We start from the raw sequence: 19,427 nt of genomic DNA, 5'->3' as shown, positions 1-19,427 counted from the left end.
CATAGTCCATGTATGATTTTAGCACTCATAATTTTAGTATATTTGCTAGACAGCAAAAAAAAAAAAAAAGAAAGGGACAAGAGAAGAAGCAACTATATCTAGCTGTTTTGATCACACATCTGCCAAGTAGCTTTGCCTTAAATGATTTTAAAAAAGAGGTGAAAAAATAAGGTGTGATTTTATTGTGTGCAAATAACTGTCGTTACAAACTACAAGCGACTCTGTTACACTGGTACAACATATTATTGGTACTTCAGCGGTCAGAATGAGAACTATACATAACAAATTGAAAGAATGGGTTCACAGTGGCAAGGAAAAAAGGCGCGTTGGTGGAGAACCACAGCCACCACTGAATCTGGAAAACCAACTGGTTACTCATCAAGACAGACCTCTGGCAGAGCTCAAATGCTGTGCTGCACGTTCTAAACTGGGTTCATGCTGATGTAACCCATGCCACAATTCATTAGAACCACCATTCCACAATCCAAGCTTAGCTATCTGCTTATGCAGTGCCTCCAAGTTGACAAGAGGGACAGTTGTTGGTCGCCCGTGAGCACACTGCAAAACAAACTCTCCAGAATTATCAACAATGCAGCTAAGCAATCTCTCTCTCTCAGCTAAGCAAAACAAACTCTCAATTTTTTGTATTGATTGACAAATAGACTAGGATACTGTCAACTCACTTGGAAACACAATGATGTTTGCTTCAGCTCTTCAACAATTAGGGAACACTCTGAAGGTAGCAATGTGTCCCCAAACATTATTGCACCTAAATAGTAAAACCAATAAGCAAAATTAAGAACATAATCCCCAAGAAAGAAGCTTTCACCCTTTTAAGAGTAGGAAATACAACTCCGGTGCAGCTAAAAAGTTGCTAACATGCCGGAAATTTGAGATGTATCAAGAAGCAAGAAAGAAAAACCACGGCAAATGGCAAATGACACTAGTCCATATGAGAATATTTTGTGGACAAGCATCACCTCGCATAAAGCATTAAATAACTTAATTTGTGGATTGGTAACTAATGCAACTTTTACACAGACTAGCATTTTTCCTAAAGATTGAGGTTATTATACCTCTACATGCTTTGGAGTTAAGGACCCGATGAACGGATGGCGGTATAGTTGATGATCCATCTGTATCAGCAAGCTGTTGATCACAAATACAAACTGGAGTGAGAAAATCAACAAATATAGTTTGGGAAAATTTTAGATAATGAATGATGAATCAATAAACTCCAGAAAAATCATGGAAATGGAATTGTAAAAGTTCTCTGTATTACCTGTTGAAGAAATTCCAAGAGATCTACATCAGTCAAATTGACTCCTACAATACACGGCACCTGCACATTAAAGTAATTGTGATATCAATAATGAGACAAAATAGAGATTGCGGATCTCTGAACTATGTCAATAATGTTATACATCTTAAGTAAATATACAACATTGAGGACACTTAAACATTTAAAGCACCTGGTTGGTCAATGTGCATGTCTATGGAAGTAATAACAATAACTTCTCTGGCAATAATATTTTCCTCTATATATGCATGTATATGTACGTAGTTGACAGACTAACTAGTAATACAATCAAGAAAAAAAAAAAAAAAAAAATTTAAGCTTGTAAAAGAAGTTCAATGGCTGAGAGAGAGAAAGAGAGAGAGGGGCAGGAATGTTCTTCACCGCATTAAGTGTGACAACAGTTGGCTGCCTGTGTAGAAGATTCAGATTCTTGTAAAAACACAAAAGGGTGTACACCAAAAAAATCTCAGAATTTAAAAGATGAATTGTATAACAAGACAAATGCAATATATCATGCATTCTCTAACACCATCCATTTAGCGGGGAAAAAAAAAATCATCCCAGCAAATCCTTAACGAAAGATATGAAGCAGGAGATCCAAAAGGTTCTCCAAAGTCATCAGCACAAACAAAAATCTGACAGACTTGTTCACCAACATTGGTATGGGGTTAATATCTTTGAAGGTCATTCACACAATGATTGACACATAGATCAACAGTACTAATTAAAGATTTTCTAGACACAGAACACAGAAAAATTATTTTTTAAAAGACCTTGAACCCAGAGAACAAATGTTGCAAAGCCAACCCCAATTTTGAATCTGATCAGCATAGTTGTGCAACAACTGATACCCTATTTCAGGCAGGACCTGTTTACAGTTTCGAAAACAATAAAAATCAATAGTGAAGATCTAAAAATTTTCAGATAAATGTTTAACTTGGCACAGCATCTAGGGCTGTAATAGAACCCCGACATATACTGTGAAATGGAAATACCAATTTTTGCTCAGTATCTAGGTAAGTGACTGTCTTCATTTCTCCAGATAGCACCTACGAATTTCACTAGTCTATTAGCCACACTGGATTTGTCATTTTAAAAAGTCTGAACTACAAAAGCATTTTACCTTCTGACGTAGTTCTTCCAAGTGGATCCTTTCATCTGCAGCGTGCTGTAAAAGACAATCACTTGCAAAGTAAGAAATGCAGCCAAATGCTGGAAGCAGACTCCAAAACCCTAAGCCAATAAATATGATTATGTGTGTTGGTATGTACATGAATCAAGCCCACACATGTTTGCATGTAGATGTATATATACTACCAGGCATCTACTGGCTAATGCTGACACGATTTCCCAGTTACAAGATTCTCATATGAGAAACTGTTAACCATTCCATGTCCTCAATCCACTTCTAAGATTTCCTGTGCTATGTACATCTCAACAATTGGTGTCATTGAACATTCTGCCGAGATAAAATAAGCCTCGACTGAGAATCATGAGAAGCAGTACTAAACTATGTTACACAGACTCGGGTGTAGATATTGGGTGCGGGCGCAGGTGCAGGTACAACTAGGGGTCGGATACTTCAAAATTAAAAATTGAAAATACATAAATATGGATCCAAATTTGGATACGAGTACGGGAATACGGTAAATAGTTATTTTTTAAATATATTTATTATATAAAGATGAGTTAAATAGTTATTTTTAAATATATTTATTATTTTTATCTTATGTATTATTTTTATTGATAATATTTTAAATTTATTTATATAATTTATTTTTTTTTATTTTTAATTGATATATATATTATAAATAAAAAAAAATAACAAATAAAGAATAACAAAATATGTTAAAATAAATAAAAAATAAAAGTTGGATGATTTATTTTATAGATTTTTATAGATTTTTTTTTATTATATATGATTTAATTAGATTTATTATTATATAACAAATTATATTATTTATTATATGTTAAAAACGGGAGGGGGAGAGATAGAGAACACAAATCGACGAGAGAGAGAGAGAGAGAGAAGAAGAAGAAGAAGAAGAAGAAGAAGAAGACGAGGAGGAGATGATGAAGAAGAGAAGACAGAGAGAGAGAAGAGGAGATCGACATAGATGAAGACAGAGACAAGACGACACAAAGACACAAATCGACATAGATCTTCACCCTGTTGCTACCACTGCTCCACTATAAGTTTCTCTCAACAACCCTTCTTTCTCCTCTCATGTCAGCCATGTCCAAGAAACCCATGCCGAATCTGACACATATCTCACACCCGCACCCATGTCGTATCGTGTCGACACGGGTACTCTGCCCTAATCCAGCGAGTCCATGCAACAGAGGTACTAAATAGTCCACAATTACAACGTCCATAGCATAATGTTTTAACTTGTGAACTAATGTTCTATTTGGCTCACTAGAATAAGATGGAATGGAATGGAATAATCATTCCTTAGGCTCCCCTATGGAATGATCAGTCCATTACAATGATGAATGATGATTCCATTTGCAATATATTTTTTAGTCAATCAAACATGGGAATGGATATTTTGATGGAATGATAATTCCATTCCATTCTATTCCAGTGAATAGAACACTACCTAAATATATCATTTGGCTACGGTCTTTCAAAAATTTAAAAACATGAGATAGATCTCAAGAAGAAAAAAAGAAAGAAAGAAGAGCAGTGCTTAAACCTGGTCAATAATAGCAAGCACTCCACCACCCACAATTGGAATGAACTTCTTATCCACCTGTTAGAGAACTTTGGCATCCTCCAGACAATTCTTATTGATAGATTCAGGAACTAATGAATCACCAGCCAGATGCAAGATCCCAGAAGAGACATCAAGTATATTACTCTCATTGTGAAGATTATGTAATTTGTCTCCCCTCTGTATAGAAAACAAAATCACTTTGTAACCACTAATTTCATAACTTGACAACCCCAAGTTCTTTTAACAAACTGGTAATCATGATAGAATGTGATTTCAAAAAGAAAAGAAAAAACGCTAAGGTACTCAACTGCAGTCCGTAGACAGCTCTTCTGCCATTTTAGCCCAGAATCTAATGGATCATGAGATTCATTCAATGTGCAGTCTGAAGGTTAAGAGAGCATAAAATCAGAAGTGTATCATTTATATGGGTATGATGAAGGTATAAAGTGATAAACAACAAAAGTGATAATCAAATAATGGTGAAGAAAAAAAAAACAAAGTTAAATTTATTCTAGGGTTTTTTACTTTTTTAGTCCCTGAAGTATGCAATTTGTCATTTGGTCACAAATGTCTAAAATTTGTCCCTAACGTATAAAAAAGTGTTTCACTTTAGTCCCCCAACCTAACTCTATGTGGAAGTGTTGTTAAAGTCAAGGGTAAATGTGGAAACTCAATTAATAAAAACACATTTTTAGTCCAGTTAATTCTATTTGCACACCCCTCATTTTCTCAGTGCCCATACCATCTTCTAATTTTTTTATTACAGTTTTGTCCCTCAAACAAATTACTCTTTTGGATAAAAACCTAAACCCTAATTTCTCTATACACACATCTGTGGGGCTCGCAAATGTCGGAAGCAACATATATATACATGTTGGATGGCAGGAATATTTCCTTCTAAAGATGTTGGTTCTTTTTTTTGTTTTTAGCAGATATGTAATTATGATTTTAACGCTTTACCCCTAGTTCAGACGGAGAGAGACAAAATTATGTTAGGGGACCAAATTGAAACACTTTTTATAAATTGGGTAGTAAATTAACACAATTTAAACATGGGGGTCCAAAATGACACGGATCACTACTTTGGGAGCTAAAAGTGTATTTTTTTTAATTGAGTTTCTGCATTTACCCCTAAATTTAATGAAGTCTACAGACAAAGTTAAGTTGGGGGACCAAAATGAAACACTTTTTATACATTGAGGGCTTAGGCCTCACTTGGAGAGTAACTATTTTGGTCAAAAAGTCACTATAAGTTGTCATATCACTCCCTCTACTTTTCTGCATATCTTTCCGTAAAAAGCAAAAAAGTTACTAAAATAGCTTGTTCCCAAACTAGGCCTTAATTGACACAATTTAAAATTTGGGATCACAATGACACATCACATTCTTTGGGGACTAAAAAGGTAACTAATCCTTCATTCTATAATACATTATTCATAAATGCTTCCATATTGTGGGAGAATAGGCAAAATAATATTAACTGTTCAATCTACAATCCTACATAACGCTACATAATCTTAACAGATGGAAATCTACCTAAAAAAATCTGGTACTCACCCATAGATCAATGGGAAGCATAACTTTTGCCTACACATAACAGAATTATTTTCAACTGAATCCATGCCGTAAATGTGGAGGCGCTTTGACTTTTTGCATTTTAAATTTTTGAACGTCAACTATGTCTTACGATGCTACATAATACTAACATAATCATAATAGATGGACTCCTGCCTAACAAACATGGTAGCTTCTCCCATAGATCAATGGGAAACGTAACTTTTGCCAACACATAACAACAGCATTACCTTCAACCAAATCCTTACTGTAAATGTTAAGATCCTCTGATTTTTGCGTATCACATTTTTTAATGTCCTTCATGTCATGTGCTTTCTTCTTATCTGGTCTGAAAGCAAAACCTCAGTGAAGTTAGCAACTATCAGATTTGATCTAGCATTTTAAGCTTGACATGGAAATACTAAAAGTAATTATACCTGGTGTAGATCAATGGATCTTCCACAGAATTTGGCTCAGAATATAGTTGACATTCACCAGATTATTGTTTGGTGGTTCTTAGTGCTTGAGCCCTTACCAGTGTACTTCATTGACTGCCAGTTACTTAAGAGGCTTTGGATTTGCTTAACTTGTGGAGGGAAAAAGTTTTTGCCTCTACACCTGTATGAATGTACCTTTTAGACTGAAATGATGTCACCTTTTCCAGTAGAAATTCAGAAAGTTCTATTTTTTCTGCACTAACTATTTGAAGGATGTGTTTTACAGTATGGATCTTGGAATGTTGTACACCCTAGGGATTGCACAATGCATTTCTTATTAGTTTACTTCATACATATGTTTTCTGGTTGGAATTTTTTCACTGCAACTACAGATGGATACTGATTTCCAAGTGTGATGACTAGTACCACGCCACATTGTTGGAGAATCTGAGGTGGACGCCTCTAGAGAAGGTAGAAGCCTTGCAGAATTCAAATATGCTTGTGTTGGTTACTTTGTGTACTCAAATGGAAAAGATCCTACAGCAGATGTGCAAGAAACACAAGCAGAATTGCCGGTCTGTGTTGGCCTAGAGGTTATCATCTTGAGTTTCCTTCTTTTTTTTCATGCTATTTTGGTTCTCTTAATTTGCATATTTTTATTAGAGGATATATCAAAAACTAATGAAAGTATACACTTTTCAATGTTGTTATGTCATTTTGCATCATGTTACTCCTCTTAGTTCTTGATATGATTATTAGAGACATGTGATGCTTAATGCCTTTTGATCATTTGGGAATTTCTTTTTTGATTGATGTGTTATATTATAGTGAATCTCAATGAATCATAATCACAGTGAAGATCAAATAAAACGTATAATTAATATAAAGAAACTCCCAAAGTTTGGGGGAGGGAACCCCGAACAAATACATGGGGATTAAGACCCCATACACTGTACACAGGTGCTGCGATTTGCACCCCTGACCTCCTAGTGAGATTGTAAGGGTTCTGACCGGTGAGCTAGCTCCTGTTAGTTAAGGTTTGACTTAAACCAACAGTGTGCATATTTGCTTTATTAAATAAAGCATATAAATTTTGAATTTTTGGTGTAAATAGGAGGGTGATGTTGGTGTATGGCTTACATGCGCATGTTTCATTATGTTTCACTGACATAATTAACCCTTGCTGCAGGTTTTGTATGACAAAAAAGTTAATGCTGCTGACTCTGTTCCTGCTCATGTTCATAGCAGAGAAGGTAATTTATTTAGATTTAGAAATGCGAAATCAAAGGTAAGAAGCTTAGTTTAGAACAATTATAGTAACAAGAAGTCATATATAATTATTTGTAGTTTTGAACAGTTTGACTTGCAATCCGAGTTGTTAAATCGGAATACAAATTGAGTATCATGTTTTTTCTCTAAATCGTGTATCGTATCGTGTGTCTAAGATACTTTAGCATCTTTAAGAATAGGTAGAAAAATAAATATCCTATAAGAACAAGACACCAAACAATGTATAATATTTAAAATTGCAAAAGTAATTTTAAAGATAAATGCATATACAATGTATTATTCTCAATAATTCATGCATATAATATAAAATAAAGAGTGGACTTAAAACATGTATAAAATACGGTCTTAACTAACCATTTAGGTTTTAATATTTAATTTACACCTTTTAAGTTCTCAAGGTACTTGTCCATAGTAGACAACTTTGAACTTCAACCGGTGTCAGTAGGTCTAAATCAACAACACAATATGCTTAATACCTTACCAGATCAAATAAGTAGATATTTGTCAAAACGGTAGAGAAAAATAAAAGATAAGTACCAAAAATATTCTTTGTAATAAGTTAATGAAAATTTGTAATAATATTAATTGTCATAAAAAAGTTCAATTATTATTATTATTATTATTTTTTAAATTGCTAAAAAAATTTAAGTATTTTTGTATCGTATCATGTATCATGTATTGTATATTACATTACGATATGTATCGATTTCTCTCTAAAACTATTTAATCGTAAGATATGTATTGTGAATACTGACAACACTGCTTGCAATTAACTTAGATGGCCAAAGTGTCATCGAATTCTAAATTACAGTGTTGAAATAATGTTATTACTGCGGTGAGGCATAATTCTTTTACCTTGTGCACATGTTATAATTTTTTTTTTTATTTTTTTTTTTAATGTGTGGTTTTGGCTTTTTAATCTTTGAGTTCTGAATTGGTAGGCTTGTTCTTCATTGTATTTCGAAGGCATTGGACATAGCAGGGTACAATTTTCGTAGGTTGACGAGGTGGCACTAATCTTTGGAGTGGATTGCTTTTATTAATAGTTTAAGCTCTATTTGGTAGGTTGAGATACTGGGAGGAAAGGAAGGAGGGGATGCAGATAATTTCCATGTTTAGTAGTAAAAATAAATAGAACAGAAGGAAACATAAAGAGGTGTTAATTCCACTAGCCTACTATTTTCTTTTTGCCCAAATGTGGATGGAGAGGAGGAAGGAAAGAAGGAACCTTTTTAATCTTAGCCCTTCTTACAGAATGTTAAAATAAAACAAAATTACTGCTTTTTTCTTCTTCCTGCTCAACCAAACTAATTGCAGGAAAGACAATGTCCGTTCCTTGGGTATCTTCTCCATCCCTCGTATCTTTTAACTTCTCACAATACTCTATTTTCCCTACAAATTGGAGCCTTATGATTTTACATTTACACAAGCCCATAGTAGTAGCAATTCTGTTAAACAATCTTGTATAATATCTTCCTTTTCTTTGATGTAATTCACAGCAGACTGCCTTTGGCATAGCTTGTGGTAGTGCTTGTGCACTAATGCATCAAGTCAGCTCTGGGATTTTGTACTGTTGTGGTCTTGTTTAAATACACACACATACATATGTACACGGCTTGATCACTTGGAGGGTGTGCGATTGCCTATTTTGTGCCTTCGATCTTGGTTACTTTTTTGAACTAAAATTTGAAAGATGCAACTATACATTGAATTTATATCTCATAAGCAAGAAAAGAGTGGGCATATTTTTGTCAAAAATTGACGTGTCATAGAAATTTCTGTGCTTCTTAGGCCCTTGGTTAGGGTTGAACGTGGTTAGGGTTGAACGTGCTCTTACCACAGGTGATATGGTGGGGTTCCTGTCTCAAACTTGGCATAACCACTTGGTGAGGCTATATAGATGTACCTATATGGAGATCTCTATTTCTCTCTCTGAGAGTGGTCAGTAAGTAGGTTCCTTGGGAACATGGATGAGTAACTGGATGAATTCTAGCCACCACATCACGTATCCCTAGAAGTCTCGTAGGTCAAAATCACAACACCTACCCTGAGGGATCCCTAAGTCTAACATTTCTAACATATGTTGTGTGAGAACATTAAGGTGCCATTGGAGTGAAATGACTATGCGTCATAGGATGGATACATTAAGGTGAAGAGTTGTTTGTTTGTTGAGCCAAGGAGGGTCTGAGCATTTCATCACTTAGAGTAGAAAGGACATGCTCAAGTGGAAGCTTGCTTGGTTGAGCTGAAGGGCCCCAAGCATGTTACATAGACTTTTTAAATGTGTGAAGTATTGACAGTGGGCACTCAACACTTGGTTAATGATATGAATATATGTTCAACATGTTTAGTTGGAGGGCACCCGACAAATATTTTCACTTGCAGAATTTTACTGTAAAACTCTGGTAGAACTTCCATGCTATAGATACACTGCTCTACGTTATTTTATAAACATATTTTACCCTAGAAAATGAAAAAGAATGTTAATATAATAGAAATATGTAGCCATGCCATGGTGTCCTTAGACTTCGGAATTAGATGAATTGATGTTGAGACACATCTTGCACTCTGTACTTACATCTAAGTTCATGTAACTTGTCTTGAGAGTTGAGACTAAGGTGCTATGTGCGTTAACCTCATTTAGGAACAACATAGCTTGACCAAGGGAGGAGCTAGTATGACACATTTGAGTGGTCCACATATCACCTCATGAGATTGACATGGAGGGATCTTGGAGATGATGTGGCAATGGCATGTGGCATGGTGGGACCAGGTACCCACTGGTTTCAAAAATTATATAACCTTAAGGAGGGGTTAATATGTACAAATTCGTAATTTTGATTTTGATCTTTGGCCCCCATTTTATTTTCTTCAAACCTGCATCAAGATTCAAGATGAGCTTTATCTGTGTTTAGACCATAGACATGCACGTTCTGCATGTGTCCAAAGTAATGCTGATTTTGGATGGGGGTTAAAAAAAAAAAAAACTAACTATAACAATAACAGGACATGTTTGATGAGTGTTGGTATCCAATGTTTGTTGGGCATGAACATTTCTCTGAATCCATGCTCCCTAGGTTTTGGACTTCATTTTCTTGGTAAATCTTTCCTTCAAAAAAATTATTGCAAGCTTTTTAGTGGCTATGTTAACAATGAAGATATCATCTTGTTTTTCCTCGTGGCATTTACTGGTTATGAAAAGTTTTCCTCTAGTTCTATCTATCGACTATTTCTTATTTGTGCTCCTAATTTTGTATCATATGGAAATTTCTCCATTTACTGGCATTTTTTTTAATGATTTGAATTCATTACCTGGAATGTTATGTGGCTTATGTTTCGGTATAATTACTGTGACTCTAATATATGGTATTTCTTTCTTGAAGATGCTCGTGGATTTCCTCAGCCTCGAATACAAAAACCTGCTTACTCCGTAGGGGATGATTTCTTGAGCAGGCAAGCCAATTATATGATTACTTTTTCAATCGGTTAGAATTCCATGTTAATTCTCACAAGGTTTAAAATTTGTATTATGTTTATAACTGCAGATTTTCTAGAAATGCAAGCGTGGTTGCAACGGGGGTGGCCAAGAACCTGCGTAGAGTAAGCAATCACATGAAACGACGTCTTGATGACATTCTATATCCGTACCGTAGTCGACCCAAGTAAAATTCCCAATCTTGTGGTCACAAGATTATGAAGAAAATAGCAATAAGTAGAAACTGGCTTTGACCTAATTATGCATTCCTTTAAACCTTAGCTTTGTTCTTCTATGCAATGAGCTATGTTCTTTATCCGAACTGTGTCATTACAATCTTGTTTTTGTACAGTGTCGGTGTTTATTTATAAGATAGTAGAGTTCCTCAGAGACTGATGAATGTACGAGTTTAGACTGCTGGGGCATTCATAATCGCACGCTGCCAAGGCATTCGCACATTCCATTTGTTTTGTTTAAGCTGGTGGTTCATTTTATACTCTATTTGCTTCATTAATGTGTCTTGTGTGTTCTAACATATTTCATAGAACACAGTAATGCTTGTGCATTATGAAATGCCAAGTATCAAATTTCTTTTTGAATATGCACTTGCTCAAATTGGTCAGCTTAACATGTTCTTGGAAGGCAATCACACTAGAGGGCTTGTGTCCTTTGAATGGTAAGAATTAAGGAGAGAGAATGAAAAACTCATTATAAAAAATTATGTTATTAGTAATAAAATTATTGTGCTATTATTATTTAAGCAGTTGTTTAATAATAAATTTTCTATAATAGAATTTCTTGGGGTTATTATTATTTTTACTCTTAAATGATTCAGGTTATCTACAAACATGAGATTATTAGGGGTAGTGTGGGATTAAATTTTTGCTTAGTTAAGAAAAATGATTACAGTGTTAGTAGGTATAATCCCATTCTAATTAGTTACAAACAGTAAAATTATAGAAATTTGGATTCACATTCTCATTTTCCCTCCAAATTTCTATCATTGGAACTAAGGTCATGTTTGTTTTCCTTACTAGGTAGATTGGGTTAGTGAGTACGGTAAGATTGAGTGATGAGATTATTTACTTGTGATTTGGGATTTACCCTAATATCTAATCATTTTAATTTTTTAATAAATTACATTGACACCCCCTAGGGTTTATATTTATTACAGTTTCCCCCTCACCTTTTGGAAATTACATCACTCTCCTTGAGATTTAAAGTTTCATTACAGATTTTTCCCTTCAGCAATTTAATTTTTTTAAATACCAATTTTGCCATCACTGGGTGAATTACATTGACACCCCTCACATTTTGGAAATTACAATCCCCTCTTTAAGGTTTAAAGTAGAATTACCAATTGCCTCCTTGGTTAGCATTAGTTGGAAAAAAAAATCATTGAAAAAAAAATTAATTGGAAAAAAAATTAATTGAAAAAAAAATTGTTAGTAAAATTTTTAAATTTCTGTTTAAAAACCAACGTAAACTCATTTTTGAATTTACGTTTTTTCCTCAAATTTACAAACTGTGACAACCATTTATAAATCAAAAAAATTATCAAACAAATTTTTATGACAGTTTTTAAAATTTTTATAAATATAAATTGAAAACTGAATACGAAATGTTTAGGTAGCGTTTGATAACGTTTACGTTTTTGGTTTATGTTTACAAAATTTTTAAAAATTGGTTTTTGTTTATTTTAAGAAAAACATAAATTACAAACGCGTTTGGTTTGAATAAAATGTTTAAAAAATTTTAAAAGCATAAACTAATTTATATTTATTTTTATTATTTATGATAATGGAATCATACACATTATAATTGAAAAAAATTAATTAAAAAAATAATTGGAAAAAAATTAATTAAAAAAAATTAATTGGGAAAAAATTATTTGAAAAAAAAATTATTTGGAAATATTTTTTTTGGAAAAAATAATTGAAAAAAAATTATTTGGAAAACAAATTATTTGAAAAAAAATTAATTGAAAAAAAAAAAATTGAAAACTGAAAACGTAAACTCATTTTTTGAGTTTATATTTTTTCCTCAAATTTATAAACTGAGACAACCATCTATAAACCAAAAAAATTATCAAACAAATTTTTATGACAGTTTTTAAAGTTTTTGTAAATATAAACTGAAAACTGAAAATGGAATGGTTACCAAACAGGCTTCAAATGGTAAAAATATCATAAAATTAACAAATAATTAAATAAGTTACCAACGTAAGAAATGATTTATCAAAAGATTCTTAAACTATGTATTGCTTGATTTTTAGAATTTTTTTTAAGAATTAAAAATTAATTTGGTTAAGAAATAAAAAATAAAAAATAATTATCATTTTTATACAATTTTTATCTGTCAAGTGATTAGAAATAATTTTTTACAAATTAAATTGAAACCATCATACGTATGTATATAACCTGCTCAAAAGTTAAAATGATAATTATTTTTTATCCTTAAATGATAATTATTTTTTATTTTTTATTTCTTAACCAAATTAGTTTTTAATTTTAAAAAAAAAAAATTCTAAAAATCAAACTATACATAGTCTAAGAATCTTTTGATAAGTCATTTCTTACGTTGGTAACTTATTTAGTTATTTGTTAATTTTATGACATTTTTACCATCCGAGACTTGTTTGGTAATCATTTCGTTTTCAATTTTCAATTTATATTTACAAAAATTTAAAAACTATCAAAAAAAACTTGTTTGATAATTTTGTTTAGTTTGTAAATGGTTGTCTCAGTTTGTAAATTTGAGAAAAAAACGTAAATTCAAAAAATGAGTTTACGTTGATTTTTAAACAAAAATTTAAAAATTTTACTAACAAAAATTTTTTTCAATTAATTTTTTTTCCAATTAAAATTTTTTTTCAATGACTTTTTTTTTTCCAACTAATACTAACCGAGGGGGCAATTGGTAATGCTACTTTAAACCTTAAGAAATGGATTGTAATTTCTAAAATGTGAGGGGTGTCAATGTAATTTACCCAGTGAGGGCAAAATTGGTATTTAAAAAAATTAAATTACTGAAGGAGAGAATCTGTAATGAAACTTTAAATCTCAGGAGGGGAGATGTAATTTCCTAAAGGTGAGGGAGAACTGTAATAAATATAAACCTTAGGAGGTGTCAGTGTAATTTACCCTTAATTTTTTGAGTAAATTACATTGACACCCCTTGAGATTTATATTTATTATAGTTCCCTCTCACCTTTTGAAAATTACACCACTTCCCTAAAGTTTAAAGTTTCATTATAGATTGCTCCCTGAGGTTTAAAGTTACATAAGAGTTCCACCCTTACCGTAATGATCATCATATATAAAATTAAATTAAAATGGGAGTTAGCATAATTTTTCAAATGTAAAGGGAGAATTGTAATAAACATAAATTTCAGGAGTGTCAGTCTAATATACCCTAATTTTTTATATAAATATCTTACCTAATAATTTTACCTAATAAGTAATAAGTTTTAAAATAAGAATGATCCAAATAATGGAAATTATGATAAATTAGGATATTTGTTTCAAAGAAATTAGGACAGCCCGCGGATCACTCTCCCTCCATATTACACCACTACATTCATATTCGGTTGCCTTTGGTGACACCACTACTACCTTCTACCTATTCTCTTTCATAACACACATCAGTGTTTGACGCCATTACACAGTCCCTCTCTCTCTCTCTCTCTCAAAAATGAATAAGGTTTTTGCCGCCTTTTGGTACTCCGGCATCCTCCCCCTCTTCTGCACCACCACCATCCCAACCACTACCACCACCACTTTCGAAAACCATGAGAGCCTGTCACAGCCTCAATCCGCCAAGAAAGCTAAGAAAGCAGGGACGAAAGCGAAACAACAACAACAAAATCAATCTTTTGAGGAGTTGCAAGAAAAGCTTCAACAGTTGAGGATCGAGAAGGAGCAAACTGAGGAGCTATTGAAGGCAAGAGAGGAGACTTTGAAGATGAAGGAGGAGGAGCTTGAAGCAAGGGGGAAAGAACGAGAAAAGCTTCAGACGGAGCTGAAGAAGTTGCAGAAAATGAAAGAGTTCAAACCCACCATGGTTCGTTTTTTTTTTTTCCCTCTTCAATACGATGTTTGGTTGCTGAGAAAATTTGGTAATTTTCCTACATATTCTCAGAGACTGAACCCAGATTAATGGTTCAGAGTTGATGGGTATGTTTGGTTTGGTTCTCTTTAAAAATTGTTTTTGGGTGAGAGTTTAAAATTTTTTTTGGTTTGTTTGGTTGTATATTTTGAAAGTAATTTTGGAATTTGAGGGTTTGAAATGATTTGATATTTTGTTAAAACCAAACAAATTTTTTTAAAAAATTTTCCCAAATTACTTTACAAATCCAAACCAAACATACCCTAAATGTCCCCTTAACTTTTTTTTTTTATTTACGAAAAAGAGTTAATAAATAAATAAATAAATAACAAATTTTTGAACACATTCAAAGTCAAACTTAAACCGGTTTCAGAACTATCTTTTTAAGTAAATTGTTGACCACTATCTTATCTAAAAACTAAATCTTCCTACATTTTCTTGAAAACAGAACAAAGAGAAAGAGCTAGGAAAGAAAGACAAGAAGAAGAAAGAACCAAAAACTAGACGAAATGTACTGAGTGTTGTGGCCCGTCTGATGGGAATGGATATGTTATCATTCGATACAAAATCTGTAGCTCGGCAGGAAGGAAAAAAGAATCAAAAGCCAGGAACCAATTTGCATAAGAAGGAACAGAATAAACAAGGCTCAGGTGGCCATGTCCATTGCAACTCAAATTCTTCTAGACGGATGGAGTTTAATTCTTTTCAACATAACAAGGACAATGATCCTGATAGTCAGCATGTTCACATGAAGTTGAAAAAGCCAAGGTCACAAAAACATCCTCAAGAGGAGGAACTACAGAAGTTTAAGAAAGAATTCGAAGCATGTCAAGCAGCAAGGATCAGGGAATGCTCAAAGGTTGTTGAACTTGGAACCATGAAAGGTAGCTAATTGATTTTGACAATTGATTTTAATCAAAACTTTTGTTAATGTACTTTGATAAATTCAGTCAATTGACTACTTCTCAATTCTGAATTTCTAGAAACCATGAAAGGTAGCTAATTGATTTTGACAGTGATTATAGAACAATAGCTATGGCTTTACCTTGGTTAAGTGTTATAGGTATCAGAATGATGTCAGCTTGAGTTTGACCTATGCCAATTGCAATTAGTTTATGAGGGAAGGCACTTGTGACATATCAAGGTGATTATAGACTATTTGATATGTCACAAGTGCCTTCCCTCATAAACTAATTGCAATTGGCATAGGTCAAACTCAAGTTGACATCATTCTGATACCTATAACACTTAACCAAGGTAAAGGTGATTATAGACTCTTTGCATAAAAAGGATGTGCAAATCTCTTTGCTTCTCAGGGAGAACCACGATTTAACTACTAATTTGACTCACAATATTGTCATATTAGATGATGCACTTTGAAGCACTCGTAAGAAAATGATTACCACCACAAGAAAACCTCATCTCACCTGGTTATGGCAAGAGAGAATAAGTTGAAACACATTTTTCCATTTGAATCTCTTTTGTGCTTTTTAAATTAGTAGGGTAATGATGCTGATACAACTATACAGGCTTAGAGGCTCCTCGAAACAGCCTGGAGCTTCCAGTAGAAACTTCGCAGAGCTATTACGCTGTTGGAGACAATATCCCGGTAATAATATCATCGCTTACCTTATTTTATTTGAGCTTTATACTATGTTTATGGGGTGGAACCTTTGAACGGTTTACTATTTCTTGTTGTTATTTTGTGACTAAGAGAGGATAGGATGTTAGCTTTTGATGTAAACTGTATTTGAAGTGTTCAAACTGCAGTTTACTCTCTGCATTCTTTAGAAAGAAGGGATTTATTGTTGCTCTAGCTCATGGTGTTCATTTTAAGAGATTGCTTGACCCGATTCTTATTAGTGTAGGCTCACAAGAACTGGGCAACAGCTCTTGTTGGAAGGAAGTTTGTTTTGAGGTTTTACAAACACTTTGATGGCTCACCAAAAATAAAATAAAATAAAACTTGGGGTTGAAACTTTTACAATTACCATTGTGCAGTGCAAATTGTACTTGGATGAAATTTCCAAACAAGAAATTAAGGGTTCAAGCCAAAATGGTTATTGTTAAAGTAAAATTGAATGTTGTTATATTAGTAGAAAAATACTAAAATAACAATTCCTGAGTTTTTATAGTACTCTCTGGATAAATCGCATCAGGTTTGGAAATTTTTTTTCTATCAATAATTGTCACTATTTTGATGATATTTATCATCTTTGAAGAGGTTAATTTCTGTTGTCGTTGTCTATTTTGGTTGGTAGATTAAGAAGCCCTTTTCTCAATGAACTCAAATTCTTTCTGTTTTGATACGTTTGTTAATTTTCTCCCATGTATATATTTTTTGTCAGCGACATTATTTAAATCCAAATCTTTGTATAAAACAGTTTGTTATTATTGAACTTTTGTCTTGTTTGCTTTTTTTATTTTTTCTACACTGAACAAATGTTTTGTACTCATTACTCATCCTTGTAGCATGATACAGGAGTGCTTCTTAATATCAGTTCCAAGTTCCAATAGTCAATGTTCTCTGTTCTATCATTCTCCATGTGTGTTGTGTGTGTGTGTGTGTGTGTCTCTCTCTCTCTCTCTCTCTCTGCAGGTGTCTTTCTTGATTCTTATTTCTATATACGAATTTTTCAGTACTCTTATGAAGTCAAACATGAGTGGTGCGAGAACTCTTATCCAACTGAGGCTTCAATGAAGATGTTGATCAGTGAAGAAATGTCCAAAGGACCAAACACCAGACAAAATTTACCGAGTGTTGTGGCCCGTCTGATGGGAATGGATATGTTATCATTCGATACAAAATCTGTAGCTCGGCAGGATGGAAAAAAGAATCAAAAGCCAGGAACCAATTTGCATAAGAAGGAACAGAATAAAAAAGGCTCAGGTGGCCATGTCCATTGTAACTCAAATTCTTCTAGACAGATGGAGTTTAATTCTTTTCAACATAACAAGGACAAAGATCCTGATAGTCAGCATGTTCACATGAAGTTGAAAAAGCCAAGGTCACGAGAACATCCTCAAGAGGAGGAACTACAGAAGTTTAAGAAAGAATTTGAAGCATGTCAAGCAGCAAGGATCAGGGAATGCTCAAAGGTTGTTGAACTTGACAGAATTCCTAGCCAGTGGCTTGCTCAAGAAGCCCTCAACAAGGAAAAGGTTGCTCTCTATTCAAATTCAAGAAGAATTACAGCAAGTGAGAAGCCTATAGATTTTATGGGTCATGCAGAAAAAGCAAGCCCATGTGAAAGTGGGTTGCAACATCATGGATTTAGGGAGGAACTTTTTCCATCTGAGCAGAAGGGATCATATTCTTCAAGGAACCGAACCCTAATTAGAGATTTTGAGCAGCCATCTCTAATTAATTCCGACCAGAAGCTGGATATATCTTCTGCTCCAACAAGGATAGCGATCCTGAGGCAACTGAATGAACTCGATGCTGATGGCCCCAAGAAGACAGTCACCGAAGAGCAGCCCTTGGAAACTGAAATGGCAGAGCTAGAGGATGAAGCAGAAGCTTACATCCGAGACTTGCTTGTTGCTTCAGGTCTGTACGATGGTTCATCTGACAATGTTTTATCAAGATGGGACCCACTAGCAAAGCCTATAACCAACGACATCTTTGAAGCAGTAGAAGAGTCTTACAAGAAAATGACCAAGGATAATGAAGGGTCCAGAAGAGATCACAAGTTGTTGCTTGATTTGTTAAATGAAGCACTTTCAGTTGTACTTGGACCACCTGTGACCATGTCTAGATTCAGAAAGGCTATTGGTCCTGCACTACTTCCTCCACGTGGACAGAAGTTATTGGATCGTGCATGGGAGATTGTTCGTGCACATCTATACCCTCCAACAGACAAATTTCATTACTGCATTAATGATATGGTGGCCGAAGATCTGGGGTTCACCACTTGGTCAGGGTTGATGAATGATGACATTGATGCTGTGGGGAAAGAGATGGAATCCCAGATTACCGGATATCTGATTGAAGAAATAGTGAAGGATATGCAGAGTCATAACGGTGCATAGAAAAGCCTCTTCTTCTGTGTTGTGGCCATTTTGATGGTCAAAGGGACCGTGGTAGAGGGTGCCGAAAGTGCTGAAAATTTCAGCTCGCGATGTGGAATCTCTTTCCTAATAATTCCATATTTTTATCAATATATTGGTATTTTTATTTTTTTTATTGCACAATTGTTTTCACTAGTTCTTGAAATTGGTTTGGAATGATGTCGATTGTTGATTAATAATACACATTTTCAAACAATTAACAAAAAATGGGGTCAAATTTTGTTTGGATCAAACTGAGTTTTTGGTGATCGTCTTGGAAGTTATGTGTAATTAAGTCTTACTTCTTTTTATTCAGAATCCTTTGGTGATTATGCTTAAATATCATGAATTTATATGATTGGGCCATTTTGTATCCAGTGATTCCTCTTGGTGGGTTTCAAGCCTTCTTTGTTTCCCCTCTTCATCAAATATTGTACAATTTTTATTATTTTAGGTTTTTTTAGCCAGTATGTTTGGTTTTTTTTTGAAGGTAA

General features: G+C 33.7%; 2 protein-coding genes and 1 long non-coding RNA gene across 3 annotated transcripts; 2 read left to right on the top strand and 1 right to left on the bottom strand.

Annotated features, from left to right (window-relative positions):
• Window positions 1–159: 159 nt before the first annotated feature.
• On the bottom strand, window positions 160–6,077 carry LOC145789758 (DNA mismatch repair protein MLH3-like). Its single transcript, XM_082867108.1, has 11 exons — window positions 6,012–6,077; window positions 5,826–5,923; window positions 4,329–4,402; window positions 4,000–4,197; window positions 2,424–2,468; window positions 2,296–2,349; window positions 1,682–2,168; window positions 1,283–1,342; window positions 1,077–1,149; window positions 684–769; window positions 160–558 (listed from the first exon to the last, which is right to left on the bottom strand). The coding sequence occupies exons 7-11, from the start codon at window positions 1,817–1,819 to the stop codon at window positions 379–381; spliced, it is 537 nt and encodes a 178-aa protein (XP_082723234.1). The 5' UTR covers window positions 1,820–2,168; window positions 2,296–2,349; window positions 2,424–2,468; window positions 4,000–4,197; window positions 4,329–4,402; window positions 5,826–5,923; window positions 6,012–6,077; the 3' UTR covers window positions 160–378.
• Window positions 6,078–6,089: 12 nt separating this feature from the next.
• On the top strand, window positions 6,090–11,270 carry LOC145789760 (uncharacterized). The gene is made up of 3 exons (XR_014328069.1): window positions 6,090–6,604; window positions 7,201–7,264; window positions 10,685–11,270. It is a non-coding gene; the product is annotated as an uncharacterized LOC145789760 (long non-coding RNA).
• A 2,688-nt stretch (window positions 11,271–13,958) lies between these two features.
• Window positions 13,959–19,244, top strand: LOC114296756 (uncharacterized). Its single transcript, XM_028241082.2, has 4 exons — window positions 13,959–14,838; window positions 15,332–15,767; window positions 16,413–16,492; window positions 17,524–19,244. Exons 1-4 carry the CDS (start codon window positions 14,470–14,472, stop codon window positions 18,913–18,915), a joined length of 2,277 nt encoding a protein of 758 aa, XP_028096883.2. The 5' UTR covers window positions 13,959–14,469; the 3' UTR covers window positions 18,916–19,244.
• Window positions 19,245–19,427: the final 183 nt, after the last annotated feature.

This window comes from Camellia sinensis, chromosome 4 (genome assembly GCF_055761805.1).
Source record: "Camellia sinensis isolate YWXY chromosome 4, ASM5576180v1, whole genome shotgun sequence".
In the NCBI taxonomy this organism is placed as follows: domain Eukaryota; kingdom Viridiplantae; phylum Streptophyta; class Magnoliopsida; order Ericales; family Theaceae; genus Camellia; species Camellia sinensis.
Note: the sequence above shows the minus strand (reverse complement) of the source record. Positions and strands in the feature narration are given on the sequence as shown.

Bases quoted from the DNA above. Each gene is read 5' to 3' on its own strand.
- LOC145789758 (XM_082867108.1), bottom strand. From the start codon at position 1,819: ATGCATGATATATTGCATTTGTCTTGTTATACAATTCATCTTTTAAAT. The intron at 1,343-1,681 runs GTGAAGAACATT...TTTAATGTGCAG, and splicing joins CTGTTGTCACACTTAATGCG to GTGCCGTGTATTGTAGGAGT. The intron at 559-683 runs GTGAGTTGACAG...TTTGTTTTGCAG, and splicing joins AAACATCATTGTGTTTCCAA to TGTGCTCACGGGCGACCAAC.
- LOC114296756 (XM_028241082.2), top strand. From the start codon at position 14,470: ATGAATAAGGTTTTTGCCGCCTTTTGGTACTCCGGCATCCTCCCCCTC. The intron at 14,839-15,331 runs GTTCGTTTTTTT...TCTTGAAAACAG, and splicing joins AAGAGTTCAAACCCACCATG to AACAAAGAGAAAGAGCTAGG. The intron at 15,768-16,412 runs GTAGCTAATTGA...ACAACTATACAG, and splicing joins TGAACTTGGAACCATGAAAG to GCTTAGAGGCTCCTCGAAAC.